Below are 19490 nucleotides of genomic sequence, written 5' to 3' on the forward strand. Positions count from 1 at the left end.
TCACTTAAGTGGACGAATCGAAGCGCAAAGTGGAATAGATAGAAATAAACATGGCTGTTTATTATCCCATCCCTTTTTCCAGTCTATTTCTTTTTATGTGATATACTACTATGTACAAAAAGTACCCAGGATTTGTAAATAAAATACAAAATACGTAGTTAATCATCACATTTATTTTGTCGCCTTCAAAATAGGTTCCATCAGATGCAACACACATATGCCAACGCTTAACCCAGTCTTCAAAACACTTTTCAAACGCAGAAAAAGGTAGCGCCCTGAGCTCCTTCTGTGAATTTTCTTTAATGGATTCAATTGATTCAAAACGCCTTTCCCGAAGTGGTAACTTGAGTCGCGGAAAGACAAAAAAAATCACACGGAGCCAAATCTGGAGAATATGTTGAGTTTTTGACCAAAAACTAGCGAACAAGAGTCGACGTGTGCGACGACGCATTATCGTGGTGCAAAATACAAGAATTGTTTTTCCACAACTCTGGAATTTTCCGGCGAACATTCTCACGCAGACGCGTCATAACGGTCAGATAAAACTCAATATTCACAGTTTGTCCCCCTGGAAGGAATTCTGAGTGCACAAGACCACGATAATAAAAGAAAACAATGAGCATGACATTAATTTTTAAGCGACTTTTGTGTGGTTTTCTGGTTTTTGGTTCATTTTTGTAGCGGCATTCCGAAGACTGTTGACCTTTTTGCACCCATGTCTCATCACCAGATATGATGCGTTTCATGAAAGTTGAGTTAGTTACTAGAGGCTCGCGAAATCATGACTTCAGCAACATTCCTGCGATGTGCTTTTTGCAGGAAATTCAGCTCCTTCGGAACAAGTCGTACCTCGACGCTTTTCATGCGTAAACACATCAGTCAAAATGTTGTGAACGGACATGTGTGATATTCCAAGCTCACGAGCCACCTCTGTCACACTCACACGCCGGTTTTCAAGCACCATTGTCCTGATTTTTCCGACGTTTCTCGTTATTGGTCGACGTTGAAGGTCGACCAGAACGGGACAAATCAACAACAACTTCTCTGCCTTCTTTGAAAGCCTTGCACCATTCATACGATTGTGTTTTCGACAGATACGAATCACCAAAGTCTTTTGTATCATTTTCAACGATTCAGCACACGACAGTCCGTTGGCAACAGAAAATTTCAAACAAATTCTTTGCTCGATATTTGTGTCCATTCTGCAAATCGCAGGACACTCCTCAACACAACTAACGTAAACAGCTGCTGTGCATAAACTGATGGATAGATTACTCTACACCTCTGCGTGGTCATTTAGTGCAGTGCTGCCATTCTACGGACAAAATGAATTCTCGATACCTCCAATATAAACATTTTTCACGGTACTGGCACCCGCATTAGAAATGGAACACATCGATCCTGAAATATCCGTCTCCGTGCAATGTGTTTTGTCTAACTGTAAGGCGATAAGCCAACTTCAATAGCCACTTTTCAATAAGTTCAGCTTTCGCCAAGGAGTTAGACAACACACATAACTCCATGTATTTAAGCTAGTATTTCAGGATCTAGGTGTCCTATTTTCATTGCCGGTGCGTGTACCTGCTTCATTGTCTGTTTTCAGCTTGAAACCGTCACTCCCACTTTGCCACTGGACTCGTCCAGTTATGCGCATGCGCATTTGCGACAATTTTTCGTTTATCTTTGTTCTAAATCCACAAATAGAATAATGTTTTAGTTTCTATACATTTCATTATTAGCTATCTTAAGGTCTTTGGTTTTTATATATTTCAAACAGTTAGCTATAAAAATCAATTTATAAAATGTAAAATAGATATGGTTAAGTGGAAGAAAAAGCTTATGCCTTAACTTCGCCATCCAAAACAAGGAATAAATAAGTAAATAAGTAAATAAAATGTGGATGTGGCTTACAATATAATGTATGAATTGTAGACATGCCTGACATAAGAGTAAACACATTTTGAAATTGAAGACTAGAATTGGTAAACGCTGTAGTGCCACAATAATTCAAACACCGTTTTCCACGTTAAACTGTGAAATGTGCCATGCTTTATAATGTGGTATACGTGAAAAGTGGCTGGTAGCCCTCTAAGTAGTTCAAAGGGCGTGTAAAGAGGTCACTAGTGTGCAAGTTCTTACGGACTGATGTGCGGAACGATGCGATTTCCCAATACTTTCGCTTTTGGCACTTACAACGTTTACCACTTTCAGTCCTCAATTATTTACGTACAACAATTAAAATTCCTTTGCAATTATTGTTATTTGGTTTGATTTGTTTTATTTTACTTCGTTTTTTTGTGTCACGTTTGGCTAATTTGCGAAGATGGGTATGAGTGATGATATGATGAAATTGATGAATAGACACTCACAAACATCCATGCCCATGCCGGGATTCTAACCCATGACCCCTGGCGTTGTAGCGCGAGCAATTTTTGTTATGTTCAACCATGTCAAGAAAGAGTTCATTGTACTATATATCCTCCACCAGTGGTAACTTGCGTTGGAAATGGTAGATATTCCATTATTTACGGAACACTTTGTCGTTCAATCTATTTGTTGCACGCTTAGATCAGTTCTCTTTTGGGACACCAACTGTTTCGTAATTGCTATTGTCATTCAGGTCTAATTGTTGTCTAATTGTACATGGTTGTTTTCCTATAGACATTGCGGCTAACACGGATGGGCTGTGACTAAATACTCAATTGAACTTTGCGAAAGTTCTGCTTACAGTTTCAAAATGAAACTCTTTTGTAGAAACAGAATATAAAATGGTCTGAAAAAACGAAAACTTTTTTTCTATTGGCGTGTGAAAATCAATCCACAACAAAACCTCGTTAAACGGGACTAATGGAGTGATAAGTTGACCGGTTTAACGAAAGTCCGGATTATAGTCCACGCTTTCACTTCGTTAACATCGAACTGAAGAAAGCCTCCGCCACGAACATGGGTGGGGATAAATAGCGGGTGAGTTGTATTCGTCCAATAACTCCCAACCTTCAGCCAATGGGCGCAGCTGTCATTCTGCTCGTCTACTCCACGTGGAGTCTCAGTCACATGACTGCGGATACGCTGTTGCCGTACTTTGCAACTTCAATGTGGAGATCGTGGGAAGCTGCTTTTGCGAGGAGGGACAAGGTGGTGTAGAGTAGATGTGGAGAGCATATGTGTGGCTATAGCTCGACCACAAGGAAAAAAACCTTCCGTCCAAAGCGTTCGCGCAACTTATCTGCTGTTATCGGTGTTCGGGGCAGTGTTGCCAGGTCAGATTTGAAAAATTCGGGAGATTGTTCCTTGGAAACCAGAAGTTCTGCTACAAAATAAGATGATATAATAGTAGCGGATGAACGACGTTCTTGGGGGGGAGGGGCGGCATAGTTGTGCGCACTGGGGGGGGGGGCAAGGGGAGTGGCGCGCATTGTTTACGGTGTAAACGTCACAGATACTTTTGTAACAATGGTGCTAAACCCAGCACCCTGTGTTTGGCGAAAATATTCCGAAGATCTCCATTTCAGGAGTGGACATGTTTCAAACAAAAGAAAGTAAACCGTCGAAGGAACCGACCAACATCTTTCATCTCTTCCGCATTTTCCGGTTAGAGGGTGCGTGGAAAACACCCTCAAATTTGCCCTTTCTCAGCACCGACACAAGGGGTTTGGGATGCCTCTATTATCGCGAGGAATTTTTATGACAGGAAATGGTAGAAAGTTGTGTTCACAGATGAAGCTAACGTACCGTCTTTCGTTGTCGGCGATTTTCCACAATCTTTCAAGTTGAATGCTAACAATAACAAACCAATTTGCCTTCTGCTGGTGTTCGGTGTACAGCTATCGATAGGGGTGGGCACGCGTCCTGCACCATAATGAGAAAATGCATTACGTATGTGAAATATATTTGGTGAATTAGACAGCATGTCTTCCTCAATAATTCAAGATAGCAACGCTTATTCTAGGGTGCCACCCATCCTCCCCATCTGCTAGAAATACACACACACACCCACAGTAGCGTACGCAGAATTTCATCAAGGGGGGGGGTTATATCTAAAACTTTCTCAAAATTCACATAACATTGTTTTATTATACTTTAATTAAATAATAATACTCATAATTAATTAATAATACTTATAATTAATTATTTTAGTTGAATTACTACTAATAATACTACTAATACACTACTACTATTAAGTAGTAGAGATCTACATAAATATAGTATTTATGAAAGCAATAAAACGAAATTAATTTCTAGTAATTCGATTTTTAACAAATTCTAGAGCATTTTTCTTTCTTACGAAATAATTGTCTACTCAACGAGATGAGACATTTTAGGTGTGAAGAAAATCCATAAAAACAAGAAAATATATTAAAATAATCAATGTACGGAACTCATCCAAGAAGCTGCAGTTGTCTGGTCAGTAGGGCATCTGACAACCATGCGGGAGATCCAGATTCGATTCCCGGAATTGATTGGAATTTTTTTCCAGCTTTGTCGCCGCATAAATATCCCCGATGATTCACATCTGGATTGTCTCACTGTTGTTACCAACAAAACATTTTACAATAATTAAGCTTATTGTCGTTTGAAAAACGTGCCGCGGGAAGGCGGATGGGTGACTGAGTTATTCTTGTCGGCGTAACCTTTGTCTATACATTAACCGCTTTCAACGAACCAAGAAGTTTCTTTAGTTCATGGTCATTGTTCACACAAAAAAATACATGATCATTGAACATTGTTGCAGCCGAGATACAAAACAACTTTTTTGCTCTTTAAAATCATAGTTGCCCTTATATATTATTTTCAAGAATTCGTGTTTATTTTCAAGGCATTCACTCTTAAAGGCGCGTGTTTGGAATGCTGTGCTTTTCTCCGTGCTGCATGGGAATAATAATTCAAATTATTATTATATTATTATTATTATTAGTAGTAGTAGTAGTACTGTCGCAGGTCCTTGACAGTGATAAATTGGTCATTTTTATTTTCTTCCACAGCATTTTTCATAATATTTCAAAAGCTCAAGGGGGGGGGTTATCCCCCGTAACCCCCCCTTGCGTACGCCACTGCACACCCACAGACACATACATGTATAACATAATTTGCCCACGCTACGAAGTCAGTGTTTCTACCTCGTAAGGCAAGGACGTTTTTCAATGTGTCTGTGTCATGTCATCCATTTCATCAGTTTTTAATTCATCCATATTGTCGTACTTGCCCGTAGAGGCACAAAAGCGACGTAAATTAACTAACATATAAATAGAGTTTAGGGTGGGATAAAATACAGCCATCTAAAAATAGTAATGTGGTAAAAGTAATAAAATAATTTTCTAGCACAATTGAGTAGCGTTTGACATAATTTCACAGTTCAAACAGCACTTTTCACGGCTGAGTGGAGTTCCACTCCACATCTCACCTCCATGTTCAAGTAAAGATGAGCAGGAAACGTGTTTTTGAGCTGGCATTTGGAGGTTCCATAGCAATAGTTTATTAAGGAATTCTCCCGAGAAATCAATAGGCCTGGCAACGCTGACGTGAGCCGGCTGAATGTTCCTTCCCCCCTGCCCTTTCCCGCACCCGTCGGCGCGATGTGCTTCTGCGCAGGTTTTTTTGCTTGTGGTTCCACTAGCTCGACCTCAAGGAAAAAAACCTTCCGTCCAAAGCGTTCGCGCAACTTATCTGCCGTTATCGGTGTTCGGGGCAGTGTTGCCAGGTCAGATTTGAAAAATTCGGGAGATTGTTGAATGTGATTGTTGCAGCTGGCGGGCGTGCTCCGTGGACTTTAAAGCCAGCCGGTCGTTAACGTACTTAGCGCGGCGACTATAACTGATATAACCTAAAAGAACAGTAGAAAGTGCATTAAAATTCCGGTTATAGCAACAAAACACGTTTATTATGGTGTATTTAAGGGCATAGGGATAAATACACTATACAGTACAGTACAAAGTCTGCGGGAAACAGAATGTCATCACTGGTTAACTACCTTTTCTTTGGGAAGTTCTGTTGTTGAATTCTAGCCACATTTAAAACCTTGCATTCTGCTTTTTTTTCTGTTGCCCTTTTGCCTGTCTGGAATAAGCGGTTCTATTGGGTTCCGTAACAAAAACGAAACCTTTTCTTTCGCACAATTTAAATTCGCTCCAAATTGCGTATTGCTTCATTTCAATACGGAACTTGGACCTTATTAAACTGATACGAGAAAAGGTTGCTGGACCATATTTAAATTAAAAAAGGTTATTGGACCAAATTGAAATATTTTACATATAAAAAGATTCTTTACAGACCAGAACCCATTTAGGTTTGCTGATTTTCTCTCCTGGACCGGAGTTAAATGTATTTAAAATTCCTGGACCTCTAACAACCCTCTATAAATCATTGCACTTAATCGTAAAGGCTACATTACTCGAAACCAATCCAAAGTGCCTCTTTTAATATGTCACCAGACTTGTTATTATGGCGTTGTGCACACATCATTTAATTACACACGCATATACGTATATGAATATATTTCCTATGTGGTAAAGTACTCTCATCGAATATTTATTTTTATGGACAACTGCACATTATTTGAGCTGGACGATGACAAAAGAAGTAGCAATTTTTAATTTGCATTTTAATATTAATACACATGAAACGTAGAATTAATGGTAATTATAGTAAATAACTGATAAAGAAACGGGTCAGCATCAAGAATTGAACTTATGACGTAAAACGGAACACGCTCTCCAAACTAACGCCCATAGCCACTACACCGATTTACCACTTCAAGGTCCTGCTTCACGATAGAACAGATGTTTCCTGTACGAGGTTACAAAGCAAAGTGTCACAGCCACTGCCCTTTCTTAACTTGTGACTACACACAATCAGTTGAACTCTGCCAAGGAAAACGAGTTTATGTTTACAACAATGTAACATTTTATTGAATTATTTCTTGTTCAATCGATCTTTGGACGAGGCAGCCATGTTCGTTGGCAACTGTCATTTACCTTTCTAACCACGTTAACTGACACTCAATCTCCAGTCGAGGAACTAACCTCATATGGAAAAACTCAAAATTGCAGTAACCAATGCCGGATCTACAAGCCACAACAGAAACAGCTTCAACGCTTTATGTTCAGCCTTCGATATTAACAGCGTCATCCTCCTTTAAGGTTACAAGTACGCAATTAGTTGTGCCTATTCCAAACGTAGTTCAAGAGAACCAAAGAATATCTTCAAAACGACGTAGAAAGACAGCTCTCTTAACAGAAACACCGTACAGAGCAGAACAAACTCATCAAATAATGGAAGCAGCACCCAAGCGCAAGTTGGTCTTTCCAAAGTCAAGGCTCTACTGTCAGGATATTTCTGATGAAGGTTGGATCAGGCGTCGTGTTTCTGCAGGATGCGATGGGCTCATATCTTGTGCAGGTGTCTCAAGCGAAGACGAAAACGCTTTTCATGTTTGTGGTTTGTGTGAAACTGAATTGTTTTAGGAAGTTTACACAGTTCTAAATTTGAAACATCAAACATTAGACAACTCTTCTTGCCCCGCCTTTCCCTAAATCTACTCCCGATAAATGTACAACGGAGAGTCAAATGAAAAACCTTCATTTGTTTTTGTTTCTTATCTAGTAGTTTTCTGTAGGTAGGGTTGCTCAAGTTTGCTGCATTTTAGCACAGACCTATTGCTTTTCTACATATATTTTCAACTTTGAGTTAAGACGAATGAGTCTATGGGATTCACGTGCAGTTACTTATGAGCCACTGTGAATACCTTTCAACCCATCTGCCTGAGAACGGAGGTTATTGCCGAATTTTCTCCTCCATTTGTATGCAAAGAGATGTTGATGTTCTGTAAGTTTTAGACTGACAGAGGGCAAGAGACTAGTCCTCTTCACTGGTGCAAGTGTGTGTAGGAGGCGCCATCTTTAAAATAATAAAAATTGCGTTTTGAAGCTCACTTGATTAGTGTTGCAGCCTTAAGGTCGTTTTGTAAATAACAGTTGATACCTCGTGTAAATTTGAGCTGTATACAGTCTACCCTATAATTTTTATTTAACTCTTGTAATATTTGTGCTATCAATACTTTATACAATTCTTATTCTTACTTTTTGCGAGGGATAAGTGCCCCTCCCGCTAAACAGTGCAGATACTTGCTTAACGCCATGACTGGGAAATACTTTTGTGTGTTCACAAAGAAATTGTATTTAAGTATATTTTACTTTGGTACAACACGTGTTTTCATATTTTTTTCAGTATTTTCGTATGAAATTGTCAGTGGTTTAAATGCAGTTATTCATATCCTTGGAAACTGTCATTTGTCTAATGTCGAGTGTTATTTCTCCTCAACAGTTCTGGTCCGCCTATGTCCCGTGTAGCTCCCAATACCTGGACGCTGTACATCTCACACTGGAACAGATTGACGTCATCCAGAGGCTAGTCGAAAGATTCCCAGCACATATGCAACTCGTCACCACTGCACGAGGTAAGATACATATTCGAATTTAGAAAATGCATTTCAATGTGCATTTCGTAAATTATTACAATACACGATAACCCTGTCTGTTAATTTTCATGTACACGTATTTTTTCGTTTTCCGATTCGATGTGTATTTCTCACGATATGTGACCATTCCGGGACTTCTGGACCACCCGGTATATATATATATATACGTATGAACAATTTACAAAAAGTATTGCTAGAATTATTGTCAGAGCTTTGTATTATTATTTCACAATAGAAAGCTTTTTAATAAATACAGTAATTTGAGCCCAAGAAGTATTTCGTTGATTTCCTAAAAATTACACTCTGTGAAATCTGTTCCTTCTTTCTGTCACTCATTCATATATATATACCGGGTGGTCCAGAAGTCCCGGAACGGTCACATATCATGAGAAATACACATCGAATCGGAAAACGAAAAAATACGTGTTTAATAAGTGAAAGAAAGCTGTTCAATGGTATCACACTTAATTCCCCACCCTCGCCCCCTGTGGGTGGGGCGGGGGGCAACTGTGAAATTGTAAATGAAACCTCAGTTTGTATTGTAGAATCGCAAAGAGAACTTCATTCGGAGTCCAACGAGCAATAACCATCCTCCTAGCTCATTTAGAAACGGAGATATGACGATTTTAAATTTCAATTTAAATTTTAAGTAAAAAGTGACAATTTCATAAAATCCAAACCCAAGTGTGATATCATTGAATAGCTTTCTTTCACTTATTAAACAGATATTTTTTTCTTTTTCCGATTCGATGTGTATTTCTCACGGTATGTGACCGTTCAGGGACTTTTGGACCACCCGGTATATATATATGAATGAGTGACAGAAAGAAGGAACAGATTCCACATAGTGTAATTTTTAGGAAATCAACGAAATACTTCTTGGGCTCAAATTACTGTATTAATTAAAAAGCTTTCTTTTGTGAAATAATAATACAAAGCTCTGACAATAATTCTAGCAATACTTTTTGTAAATTGTTCATACGTAAATAGACACAGTTATAAGAACAATGTGGAAAGTTTTCCTTTTCGTTCTCACTCGAATGTAGGAAGCAATATATGTAGTTCATAAATATTACACCTCAGATATTAGTTGATATAACATTACTATGAATGCAAGATAAGTGTTCCGACCAATAAACATATTCACATTAACAATCTTCAATAATAAATTTTAAGAAACACAACATTTTCTTCAAATGCGTGTGAACCTGTAACATGATCATTACTTCGAACAGTATTCTCTGTACAGCTGTTACTCCTAGTCACTATCAGAATGTTCATCACATGCAAACTGCATGGATGTAGGCCATGATAAGATGATGTCATACAACTCTTTGTAGTCGTCTGGTACTTAATGCACAATTTTTGCCATGTCCTTAATTTTCTTTTAAAAATTACTACTTGCTTATTTTAACCATCCCACCGTAAGCATTAGTACAGGAGGGTCCATGAGTATTATCCTGCAAATTGTCCATGTTGTTCGTGCACTTTATTTGACCCAATGAGAGCTTCAAGAATTAAAAGAAAACTCAAAACAAGCTGTTGACAATTTCTGCACCAGCATACATAAAAATCCATAGCTTAAAAACACACAGAATGTGAGAGGAAAATTAATGAAAATAATCGTGGGCAATTTGCACGGTAATACTCATGGATGTCACTGTACAAGCAAGCACAATCTCACCGTCTTTGTAGAGCTTGAATACTTCTCCTAGAGCAGTCTCCAAACTCGTGTGCTGTCACATATCCTTTTTGTTCTTCTTTTTACTTGATATGCCTGCACTTGCTACTTTTCAAATACTTGTCTGCTTTGCGAGCTTTTAGTGCTCTTCTTAAAAAGAGTAGTCACCATTGCTTAAAGTTAATTTTAAAAACTTTTTACTTTAAATGTTGGCTGCTTCTTGTCGGTGCTGAGAGCTAAAAGGCAAACATTCCAGAAATGTTCTCCTTCTTTCCCCGAATGATATTTCCTACTGTCTACTAATACGTGCTGAGAAGGAGGATGTTTGCCGTCTCTGTGCCGATGCAGCTTATCTTAAGCAATTAAGCCTTGTTTCCATGATGATCAAAAACTAAATATGCTGACCACGGCAGAATTTATTTTATTTTGAAACATAAAACTAAACATTACGTTTCAACCTTCTAGCAAGGTCGTCTTCAGACTCTGTATTTCGTACAGAGTCTGAAGAATACCTTGCTAGAAGGTTAAAACGTAACGTTTAGTTTTGTTTTAAAATAAAATAAATTCTGCCTTGGTCAGCATATTAAGGTTTTTCTTAGCTTAAGTAATGAAATGGCTATCTTGGTTCAAAATGACCAAAATGTGGAATATTCACCTACCTCTTTACACAATAGACATGTATGTAATATATATATATATATATATATATATATATATATATATATATATATTACATACATGTCTATTTTTCTCTTTTTTCTCTCTCTCTCTCTCTTGTCCAGAGAGAGAGAGAGGGGAAAGAAAAGGGAGAGAATATATATGTATGTGTGTGTGTATGTATATATATATATATATATATATATATATATATATAGTAGACCTAGTGGCCCGGTACCCAGTCATCATTTGGAGCTCGAACCATCATTTGGAGCTCGGTGGGGCAGAGCACAGTTTGGTTGCACATATTCACTTTCCCGGCACACAAGTACGACAGTGTCTTTGAAAATGTTGTAGTACAAGTGGCCCGGTACTGAATTTTCATTTGGGGCTTGTGGGGCTCGTCGTAGCCTTTTATGATGTATATTTTGAGGGGCACAGAGTTGGCGACACTGTGGGTTTTTACTTTAGCCTTTTATGAGGGGGGGTTTATTGCTTTTTGTTTACATCTGGTAACACTGCCGTAGTTTGACAGTGTTGTTAACCTACTGGGTTTTTTTACTGAGGCTCGAATCATCATGTGGGGCTCATCGTAGCTTTATATGATGTATATTTTGAGGGGCACAGAGTTGACGACACTGTGGGTTTTTACTGTAGCTTTTTATGAGGGGGGGGTTTATTGCCCTCTGTTTACATCTGGCAACTCTATTGGATGTTTTTTTTTTGAGGCTCGAAATTATTATTTGAGGCTTGAAATTATTATTTGAGGCTCGTCGGTGTTACCAACCCACTCTACAAAAATTCTACTATATGATCTTTCACTGGCTAAGCTAACCTACAAATAGGAGTTATATATAGCACTGACTTATAAACCCACTGGGTTCTCTTGGCATGTTTTTTTCATGATGTGTTGCTAGACTATTGAGCATCTTGGCGTATACAATGTATATATTTTGAGAGTAGGTAAACCTACATCCAGGAACTGGCAACACTAGTTTCTGACAGTGAATTTGAAATAAAATATTAAACAAAATACATGAGTAAGCACTGTGATTACAAATAGTACCAGTGTTATGCCCCCAACTCCAACTGGGCAACTGGGGAAAATAATTGTACAACAATTTGTACCTAATTGTACAATACTTGTACCTAATTGTACAACATATACACAGACATAAAAGAGAGAACCTTCCCGCAACTTACTTCGTGTACAATTTATATGATTTTACAACTGTGAAAAGAAAGCATATGTGTTCTGTATGCACACATTCATTCTTATTTTTCGAAGTTGAATGGAAGCACATGTTTTTTTACGCTCTCGTAATACTGACCTTGCCCCAGTGATTTTAAATTGCTTCCATCCGGTTTTTTTTTCTGTGTTATTTCCGCATGCACGCAACATTCGCTTTCAATAGTTTAATGAAATACAGAAGGAGTGTTAGTTTAGCAGGTTTTGAGTTTACAATTTATTAAATTAAACAATAATTTATGTAAGATTATACTTGTACTTACCGAACACAAAATAATAAAAGCACATGTGAATTTTTGCGTGTGTTCATGTTATATGACGACTGAGTAAGAAATAATGTTGACTCCTCGAAAGATAAAGTACTCCACGTCACCAAAAAAAATATCTCTTCTTGTCGATAAGTTGTCATGTTGTAATCAAAGGGTCCCGGGTTCGACACCTACTGGATTCCGATTCTATTTTAAACTGTATGCCCAGTCCTCCGATTAATCTATCTGTGCATAGAGTAAACTTAAAAAGTTGGTTAATTATTGTTGCGATTAAGGATTAAAAAAAAGAGTGGGTGAAGTCAGATTCAAAAAGAATGCCACGTGATTATTTTGATTCAATAGCTTCGTCTAGTTTGCTGCATTTTTTAACTGCACTCACGTGTTTAGTTGGTTACACGGTGCAACCTACCTTGTTGATTTGGTGTCATGTAGTGTATTTGGTGTCTGCACCACGTCTTGGAGAGGTGTAATATGTGGTGTGGTGTATGACCACGTGGTGAGTGGTTAACTAATCAAATGAATGTTTAAAGCAGCAGACAGGCATTTGTTGAATCTTCTGAACTTGAACACTGCTATTCGTCTACTTGGTTGAACGTTATTTTTTTTCACCAGCCTGACACCGGGATACACCTGCACTGCAAAGAAGTGCAGCGTACTACACGAGGATATTAAATTGCTCTGTTGTAAATGAGATGCATGATGTTTTCTCGTAAGTTGTTAATATGAATTGATGCTACTGTGAAGAAACTGAAGGCAGAATAATGCCAATGCTATCTGGACTCGCTTAGTTAATTCAAGATAGTCGCGACAAACGTAAACGGGCTGTGCAGGACTTGGAAAATTTTTTCGATTGATGAAAATTTGGTTCTATGATGATGACCTATACTAAATTTTTGGTATGGGAGGACAGAGGATACCGAGACTCGACCAACACACTAAACCCCAGACTTCTCTATGGCTACATGTTCGGAAGTTACGAGTGATTAAAAGTTTTGGGAGGGTGTGTGCAAACATCTCTTACCCTTGAACTCAGGACCACCAAACTTTGGCATACATACGCTACATCCCCAAAATCGACAAGGGGTGGTGTTTGGGGGAGATTTTTCGATTTATTTTCGCGCAATATCTCACTGTTTTCGAGTTATTTGCAATTTTTAATGCCGGACTTGGAAAGTAAATAATTATCTACCTCATCAATAAATTGAAATATAAAGGAATAATGATACTACATCTACGAAATGTCAATATCATGCTGCTGCTTCAGACAGAAAGGGGGGGGGGGTTCAACCATGATAACCTATGTTTATTTTGTTAGGAGCCAATGCTAGCGCATGTCTCTACGATGATCCTATCGAAAAGAAATTGACAATTGGCCCACCCTTGACCTCCAAATTTCGTACACGTACTCTACATCACCAAAATCGACAAGGGGGTCGACCCTATCTTCTGCACAACTCTGACGTGTACGTCCTGTTTCGCGAAGAGACGACAACCTTCCACAGCTGTTTGTATTATATTACATCAGATATTATATTGCATGAGTGAGTTGGCTGTGTGTATAAAAACTAGTTTCAGACATGGACGCGAATATAATGCCATGATAATTAGCTGCTGTCCAAAGTTATTGCATAACTTAAAATATTTATATATAAAAAAGGATATTTATTGTACTGTGCTTTCTAGCGAAGGTATTATTGTAAACGATATTGTTTGTAAATGTGGAAAGTTAGAAGCTCAGTCCCCGGCCTATCAATGATAAAAAATTTCATCACGGACAACAACCAAAAAAAGGGTGTGCACGTCACAAAAGCATTGTCATATGGACTGACGATTATTATTTTTTTTAAAAAAAAAAAAAACCTAGTTACGATGGGTTATGATCTGTGCTGTCTTGCAATTGTTTTTGCTTATTTCAATGTCAGCGAGCGTGATATGAAACATGCATGCGAAGAAGGGAGGGAGATCATAACAAAATAATTCACACTTCGATTTTATTACTTTTGCTAGTCATGTTTCACCTCCTATCTAGAAGGATACTGGATGCTACTTTATTTGAAGATGGCTAAAAGCGAGGGAAGGAGAGAAATGTTACTTTTTACTTTTTTGCCTGTGTGTGACGAAAATAGTTTTACATACATACGACTGTATCGTGATCTGCTTGAATCATCATTACGTCTGTGAGTTTTCAGTATTGCTGAATATATTTACATATCAACCAACGGTTATGAATTGCGTAGAAATTGGCTTTTGTTAAGGGTCCAGTGGCGAAGTTGGAAACAGAGAGCGGTCACATCAGACAGGTGCTCCTGGTATCTAAAGAAATGCCCCCTCTTACAGAAAAAAATGGAGTGTTAGAAAGGAAAGATGTTATACCCGAATGAACGGGGAGTCTCGAGCATCTTCCAATCCTCATCTTCGCGTTCAGCTAACGAGGAAAAAAAAGAAACTTTACATATGGGGGACTCAACAGCTGCTGTACGGTATTGTCCATGGATGTTAAAATTTTTGTTTTTTTTCTGAATAGACGGACATATCAGTGTTGCAATCTCCAGATGAGACCGGAGCTTATTATTATTATTATTTTGGACAAGGGGGATCAGATCAATGTATGGACTAAAACTTTTCTTTACATCAAAATAAAACAGAGGATTTTTTACTCCACCGCTTACTTATTATTGTAAAGAATGAGGTGCCGCGTCTTATTGTATAGTCTTCCAACAGCACACCTCGGGGCATAAATTTCTGCTTCTTCATGTATGCAAAATGCACTTAACTTCTGTTGTGAAGCGAATAGAGAGTTTGTTTTTGCTGCTGTGATTAAATACTAAACCAAAATCTTATTACATAATTTTGAAGTATATTTGTTAATACGATCTATATTATATGTCCTCCTCCGTAGTCGAGCGGGTTAAGGCGTTCACTCGTCTTGAGATTGTTTGCTGCGGGACGGCGTAGGTTCGAATCCGGCTCTGGTCGGAATTTATTCGGCCTACGTATAGGGCCGGTGGCAACCCACCATCGTGAGGAAATTGGGAAGCTCCGAGTGAGTGAGCGTAACCTGGTCAAGAAGACCTACAATAACGGCTGGGGGTTCGTCGGGCTGATCACTCGTCACCCCAACACTGGTCTGAGACCTCCACGCTATAACAGGTGACGGCGGAACAGTGTGGGAGGGAGACCAGCAGTCGGTAGGTAAGCCAAGGCCCGCCATGGTGCTGTAGAGCTGTAGGGTTATGTTATCTATATTATATCATCGCTATAGGTGGTCCATGTTATGCGCAGGAGAATTTTTAAAAAATGTCTTGTTTCTCGAACCTGTGGCCTGTAGATTTGCTTTGTTGGCAACAGAAACAGAAAATGGCACTATGTTATTCTATACTGATACAGGTGTACTGTAATCATAACAATTTTCTAGTAACAAAACAACAACTATGTCGGAAAGAAATGGTGGGGGGCTTGTCTGTGTGGGGTCTTATTAACTACTTCACATCTGTACCCGCACAACTCATCGACTACAAAGCAACAATGTTAGGAAGTGTGTGCATGGTCCCAAAAATACAAATTTAAAATTACCAATGAGACATGAACTCTTTTTACTGGTGTGTATTTGAATATGCGAAAATAAAATACTTTGAATAACCACAAAAAAGCTTGCAACGGTATAGAGAAGGGTCACAACTTCAAACTTTAGACGATTTTTTGTTAATCTGCAAAGGGGTCAGGGCGTACGGTAAATTGATTTTATTGAAAAGTATGCAGGAGCAGTGTTGGAAGCAGTTTGAAGACTGAAACGGCTATGGAAGGACACTTATTATAATGTTAATATTTCAGTATAATGTTTTCAGAATTGCTTTTCGATAATGTTCGGTACTTAATTTAATCAATTGTTAGACAAAACACACATTCGAATTCAAGGACGGAAAATATGAACAGCGAATGAATGCTTTAGAGTAGATGTGATATTTAAAGGAGGTGATTATTTTTTTACTTTCTCAATTCAAACAAAAATTCATGAATATTATTATCATTGAATGGTTGGTTAGGTGCTCGGTTTATCTTGTTCCTCCGAACGAAAGATGGAATGTATACAAGCCTGTGCCTCCTAAGTTTATCGCGGCTATGAGGATGAATCGCGAAATGAAACGAACTGGAAACTTTCAATATATATATATTTTTTAGAACATGCTTCGCTAAGGAGGTCAAATGACAAGTTGGATTGCTATTTTTTTTATAATTTGTTAAATTTTATTACGAACGAGGAAAGAATGCATGGCACTTAATGCTGTAATGTTATTGATTAGATCATCGTTTATCTTGTCCGCATTGATTAATCTTCTTATGTTTTTTTTGTTTTTTTGTCGCGTCCATCTCTTCTGTTATCACAATCGAGACTTCTAGATTATTATTTTTTCTCCCTGCAATTTTAGAAATGTAATTTTTCACGATCATCCAGCGAATGCCTGAGACATTTCAGCAAAATGTCGATTATTCAATGCGTGTCATTCTAAAGAATGAAGAGATCTGAACCAGTTAATGGATGGGGTGATGTAAACTACTCATCATTCATCCTCTTGATGAGACCACTCGTCATTGACATGACGAGTTATTACTTGGCATGCGAAAGGTGCAAATTACACAAAGGAATTAAACTACTGAAAAGACAATGGACACTCGTTGTGTTTTGTGAACCGTTGAACCTGTATCATGGCTGGGTGTAGGATAATTACCTGTCTAACTGAAGTCTCTTAGCTGAATGAAAATAGCGAAGTCCTCTGTAAGCTTCTCTCTTATCCTGACCAAAGCGTGCTTCCACTATCGACCTCCTGCCTTGCTGACCACCTTCCTCTACCAACTCAATTCCCAAAGTCCGGTCCCTTCCCAGCTTGTCTTACCTCTATATTCACTGGCCATCGAGCTCTTCCTCGATGCCGAATCGCCGAATCGTGTTTATTATAATTGCTACCATGCAAACCGCTGACACCATAACCAGAAGTGTTACCTGTTCCTGAAAGCTCAGGAAGTTTGCATGGCACAACACAACGCATTGTAAACATGCCTAAGAGGCTTGAGACAGCTGAGAAAAACAAGTGAATGCCCTGGTCAACATGAAGCGTTCAGAGAGACTTAATAAAATAAACATACAATCTTAGGGATTGATACGAATGGATGTTGTAAGGTTCCATGTTTTTTTTTTTCACTATCTCTTGTTTGGTCGATTTTGAATTTGGGAGTTATTATTTTTATTTTGCTTTTCGCGACATGTTCGACTAATCGTGACAATACGTTTCAACCTTTCTGCATAAACGTTGAAACGTTTCAACGTTCGTTCGTTGAAACGTTTCAACGTTTATGCAGAAAGGTTGAAACGTATTGTCACGATTAGTCGAACATGTCGCGAAAAGCAAAATAAAAATAATAACTCCCAAATTCAAAATCGACCAAACAAGAGATAGTGAAAAAAAAAAACATGGAACCTTACAACATCCATTCGTATCAATCCCTAAGATTGTATGTTTATTTTATTAAGTCTCTCTGAACGCTTCATGTTGACCAGGGCATTCACTTGTTTTTCTCAGCTGTCTCAAGCCTCTTAGGCATGTTTACAATGCGTTGTGTTGTGCCATGCAAACTTCCTGAGCTTTCAGGAACAGGTAACACTTCTGGTTATGGTGTCAGCGGTTTGCATGGTAGCAATTATAATAAACACGATTCGGCGATTCGGCATCGAGGAAGAGCTCGATGGCCAGTGAATATAGAGGTAAGACAAGCTGGGAAGGGACCGGACTTTGGGAATTGAGTTGGTAGAGGAAGGTGGTCAGCAAGGCAGGAGGTCGATAGTGGAAGCACGCTTTGGTCAGGATAAGAGAGAAGCTTACAGAGGACTTCGCTATTTTCATTCAGCTAAGAGACTTCAGTTAGACAGGTAATTATCCTACACCCAGCCATGATACAGGTTCAACGGTTCACAAAACACAACGAGTGTCCATTGTCTTTTCAGTAGTTTAATTCCTTTGTGTAATTTGCACCTTTCGCATGCCAAGTAATAACTCGTCATGTCAATGACGAGTGGTCTCATCAAGAGGATGAATGATGAGTAGTTTACATCACCCCATCCATTAACTGGTTCAGATCTCTTCATTCTTTAGAATGACACGCATTGAATAATCGACATTTTGCTGAAATGTCTCAGGCATTCGCTGGATGATCGTGAAAAATTACATTTCTAAAATTGCAGGGAGAAAAAATAATAATCTAGAAGTCTCGATTGTGATAACAGAAGAGATGGACGCGACAAAAAAACAAAAAAAACATAAGAAGATTAATCAATGCGGACAAGATAAACGATGATCTAATCAATAACATTACAGCATTAAGTGCCATGCATTCTTTCCTCGTTCGTAATAAAATTTAACAAATTATAAAAAAAATAGCAATCCAACTTGTCATTTGACCTCCTTAGCGAAGCATGTTCTAAAAAATATATATATATTGAAAGTTTCCAGTTCGTTTCATTTCGCGATTCATCCTCATAGCCGCGATAAACTTAGGAGGCACAGGCTTGTATACATTCCATCTTTCGTTCGGAGGAACAAGATAAACCGAGCACCTAACCAACCATTCAATGATAATAATATTCATGAATTTTTGTTTGAATTGAGAAAGTAAAAAAATAATCACCTCCTTTAAATATCACATCTACTCTAAAGCATTCATTCGCTGTTCATATTTTCCGTCCTTGAATTCGAATGTGTGTTTTGTCTAACAATTGATTAAATTAAGTACCGAACATTATCGAAAAGCAATTCTGAAAACATTATACTGAAATATTAACATTATAATAAGTGTCCTTCCATAGCCGTTTCAGTCTTCAAACTGCTTCCAACACTGCTCCTGCATACTTTTCAATAAAATCAATTTACCGTACGCCCTGACCCCTTTGCAGATTAACAAAAAATCGTCTAAAGTTTGAAGTTGTGACCCTTCTCTATACCGTTGCAAGCTTTTTTGTGGTTATTCAAAGTATTTTATTTTCGCATATTCAAATACACACCAGTAAAAAGAGTTCATGTCTCATTGGTAATTTTAAATTTGTATTTTTGGGACCATGCACACACTTCCTAACATTGTTGCTTTGTAGTCGATGAGTTGTGCGGGTACAGA

At 38.2% G+C, this 19490-nt stretch overlaps 1 protein-coding gene across 1 annotated transcript in view; it reads left to right on the forward strand.

The window, feature by feature from the left end:
* Nucleotides 1–19490, forward strand: part of LOC145980033 (dipeptidase 1-like) — a 174267-nt gene that overhangs the window by 18904 nt on the left and 135873 nt on the right. The window contains exon 4 of the mRNA XM_083113008.1: nucleotides 8320–8452. Within this exon, the coding sequence (XP_082969134.1) occupies nucleotides 8320–8452 (133 nt within the window). The remainder of the gene's footprint in view (nucleotides 1–8319; nucleotides 8453–19490) is intronic.

The sequence above is a fragment of the Lepisma saccharinum genome, chromosome 27, assembly GCF_977018435.1.
Source record: "Lepisma saccharinum chromosome 27, izLepSacc3.1, whole genome shotgun sequence".
Lineage (NCBI taxonomy): Eukaryota > Metazoa > Arthropoda > Insecta > Zygentoma > Lepismatidae > Lepisma > Lepisma saccharinum.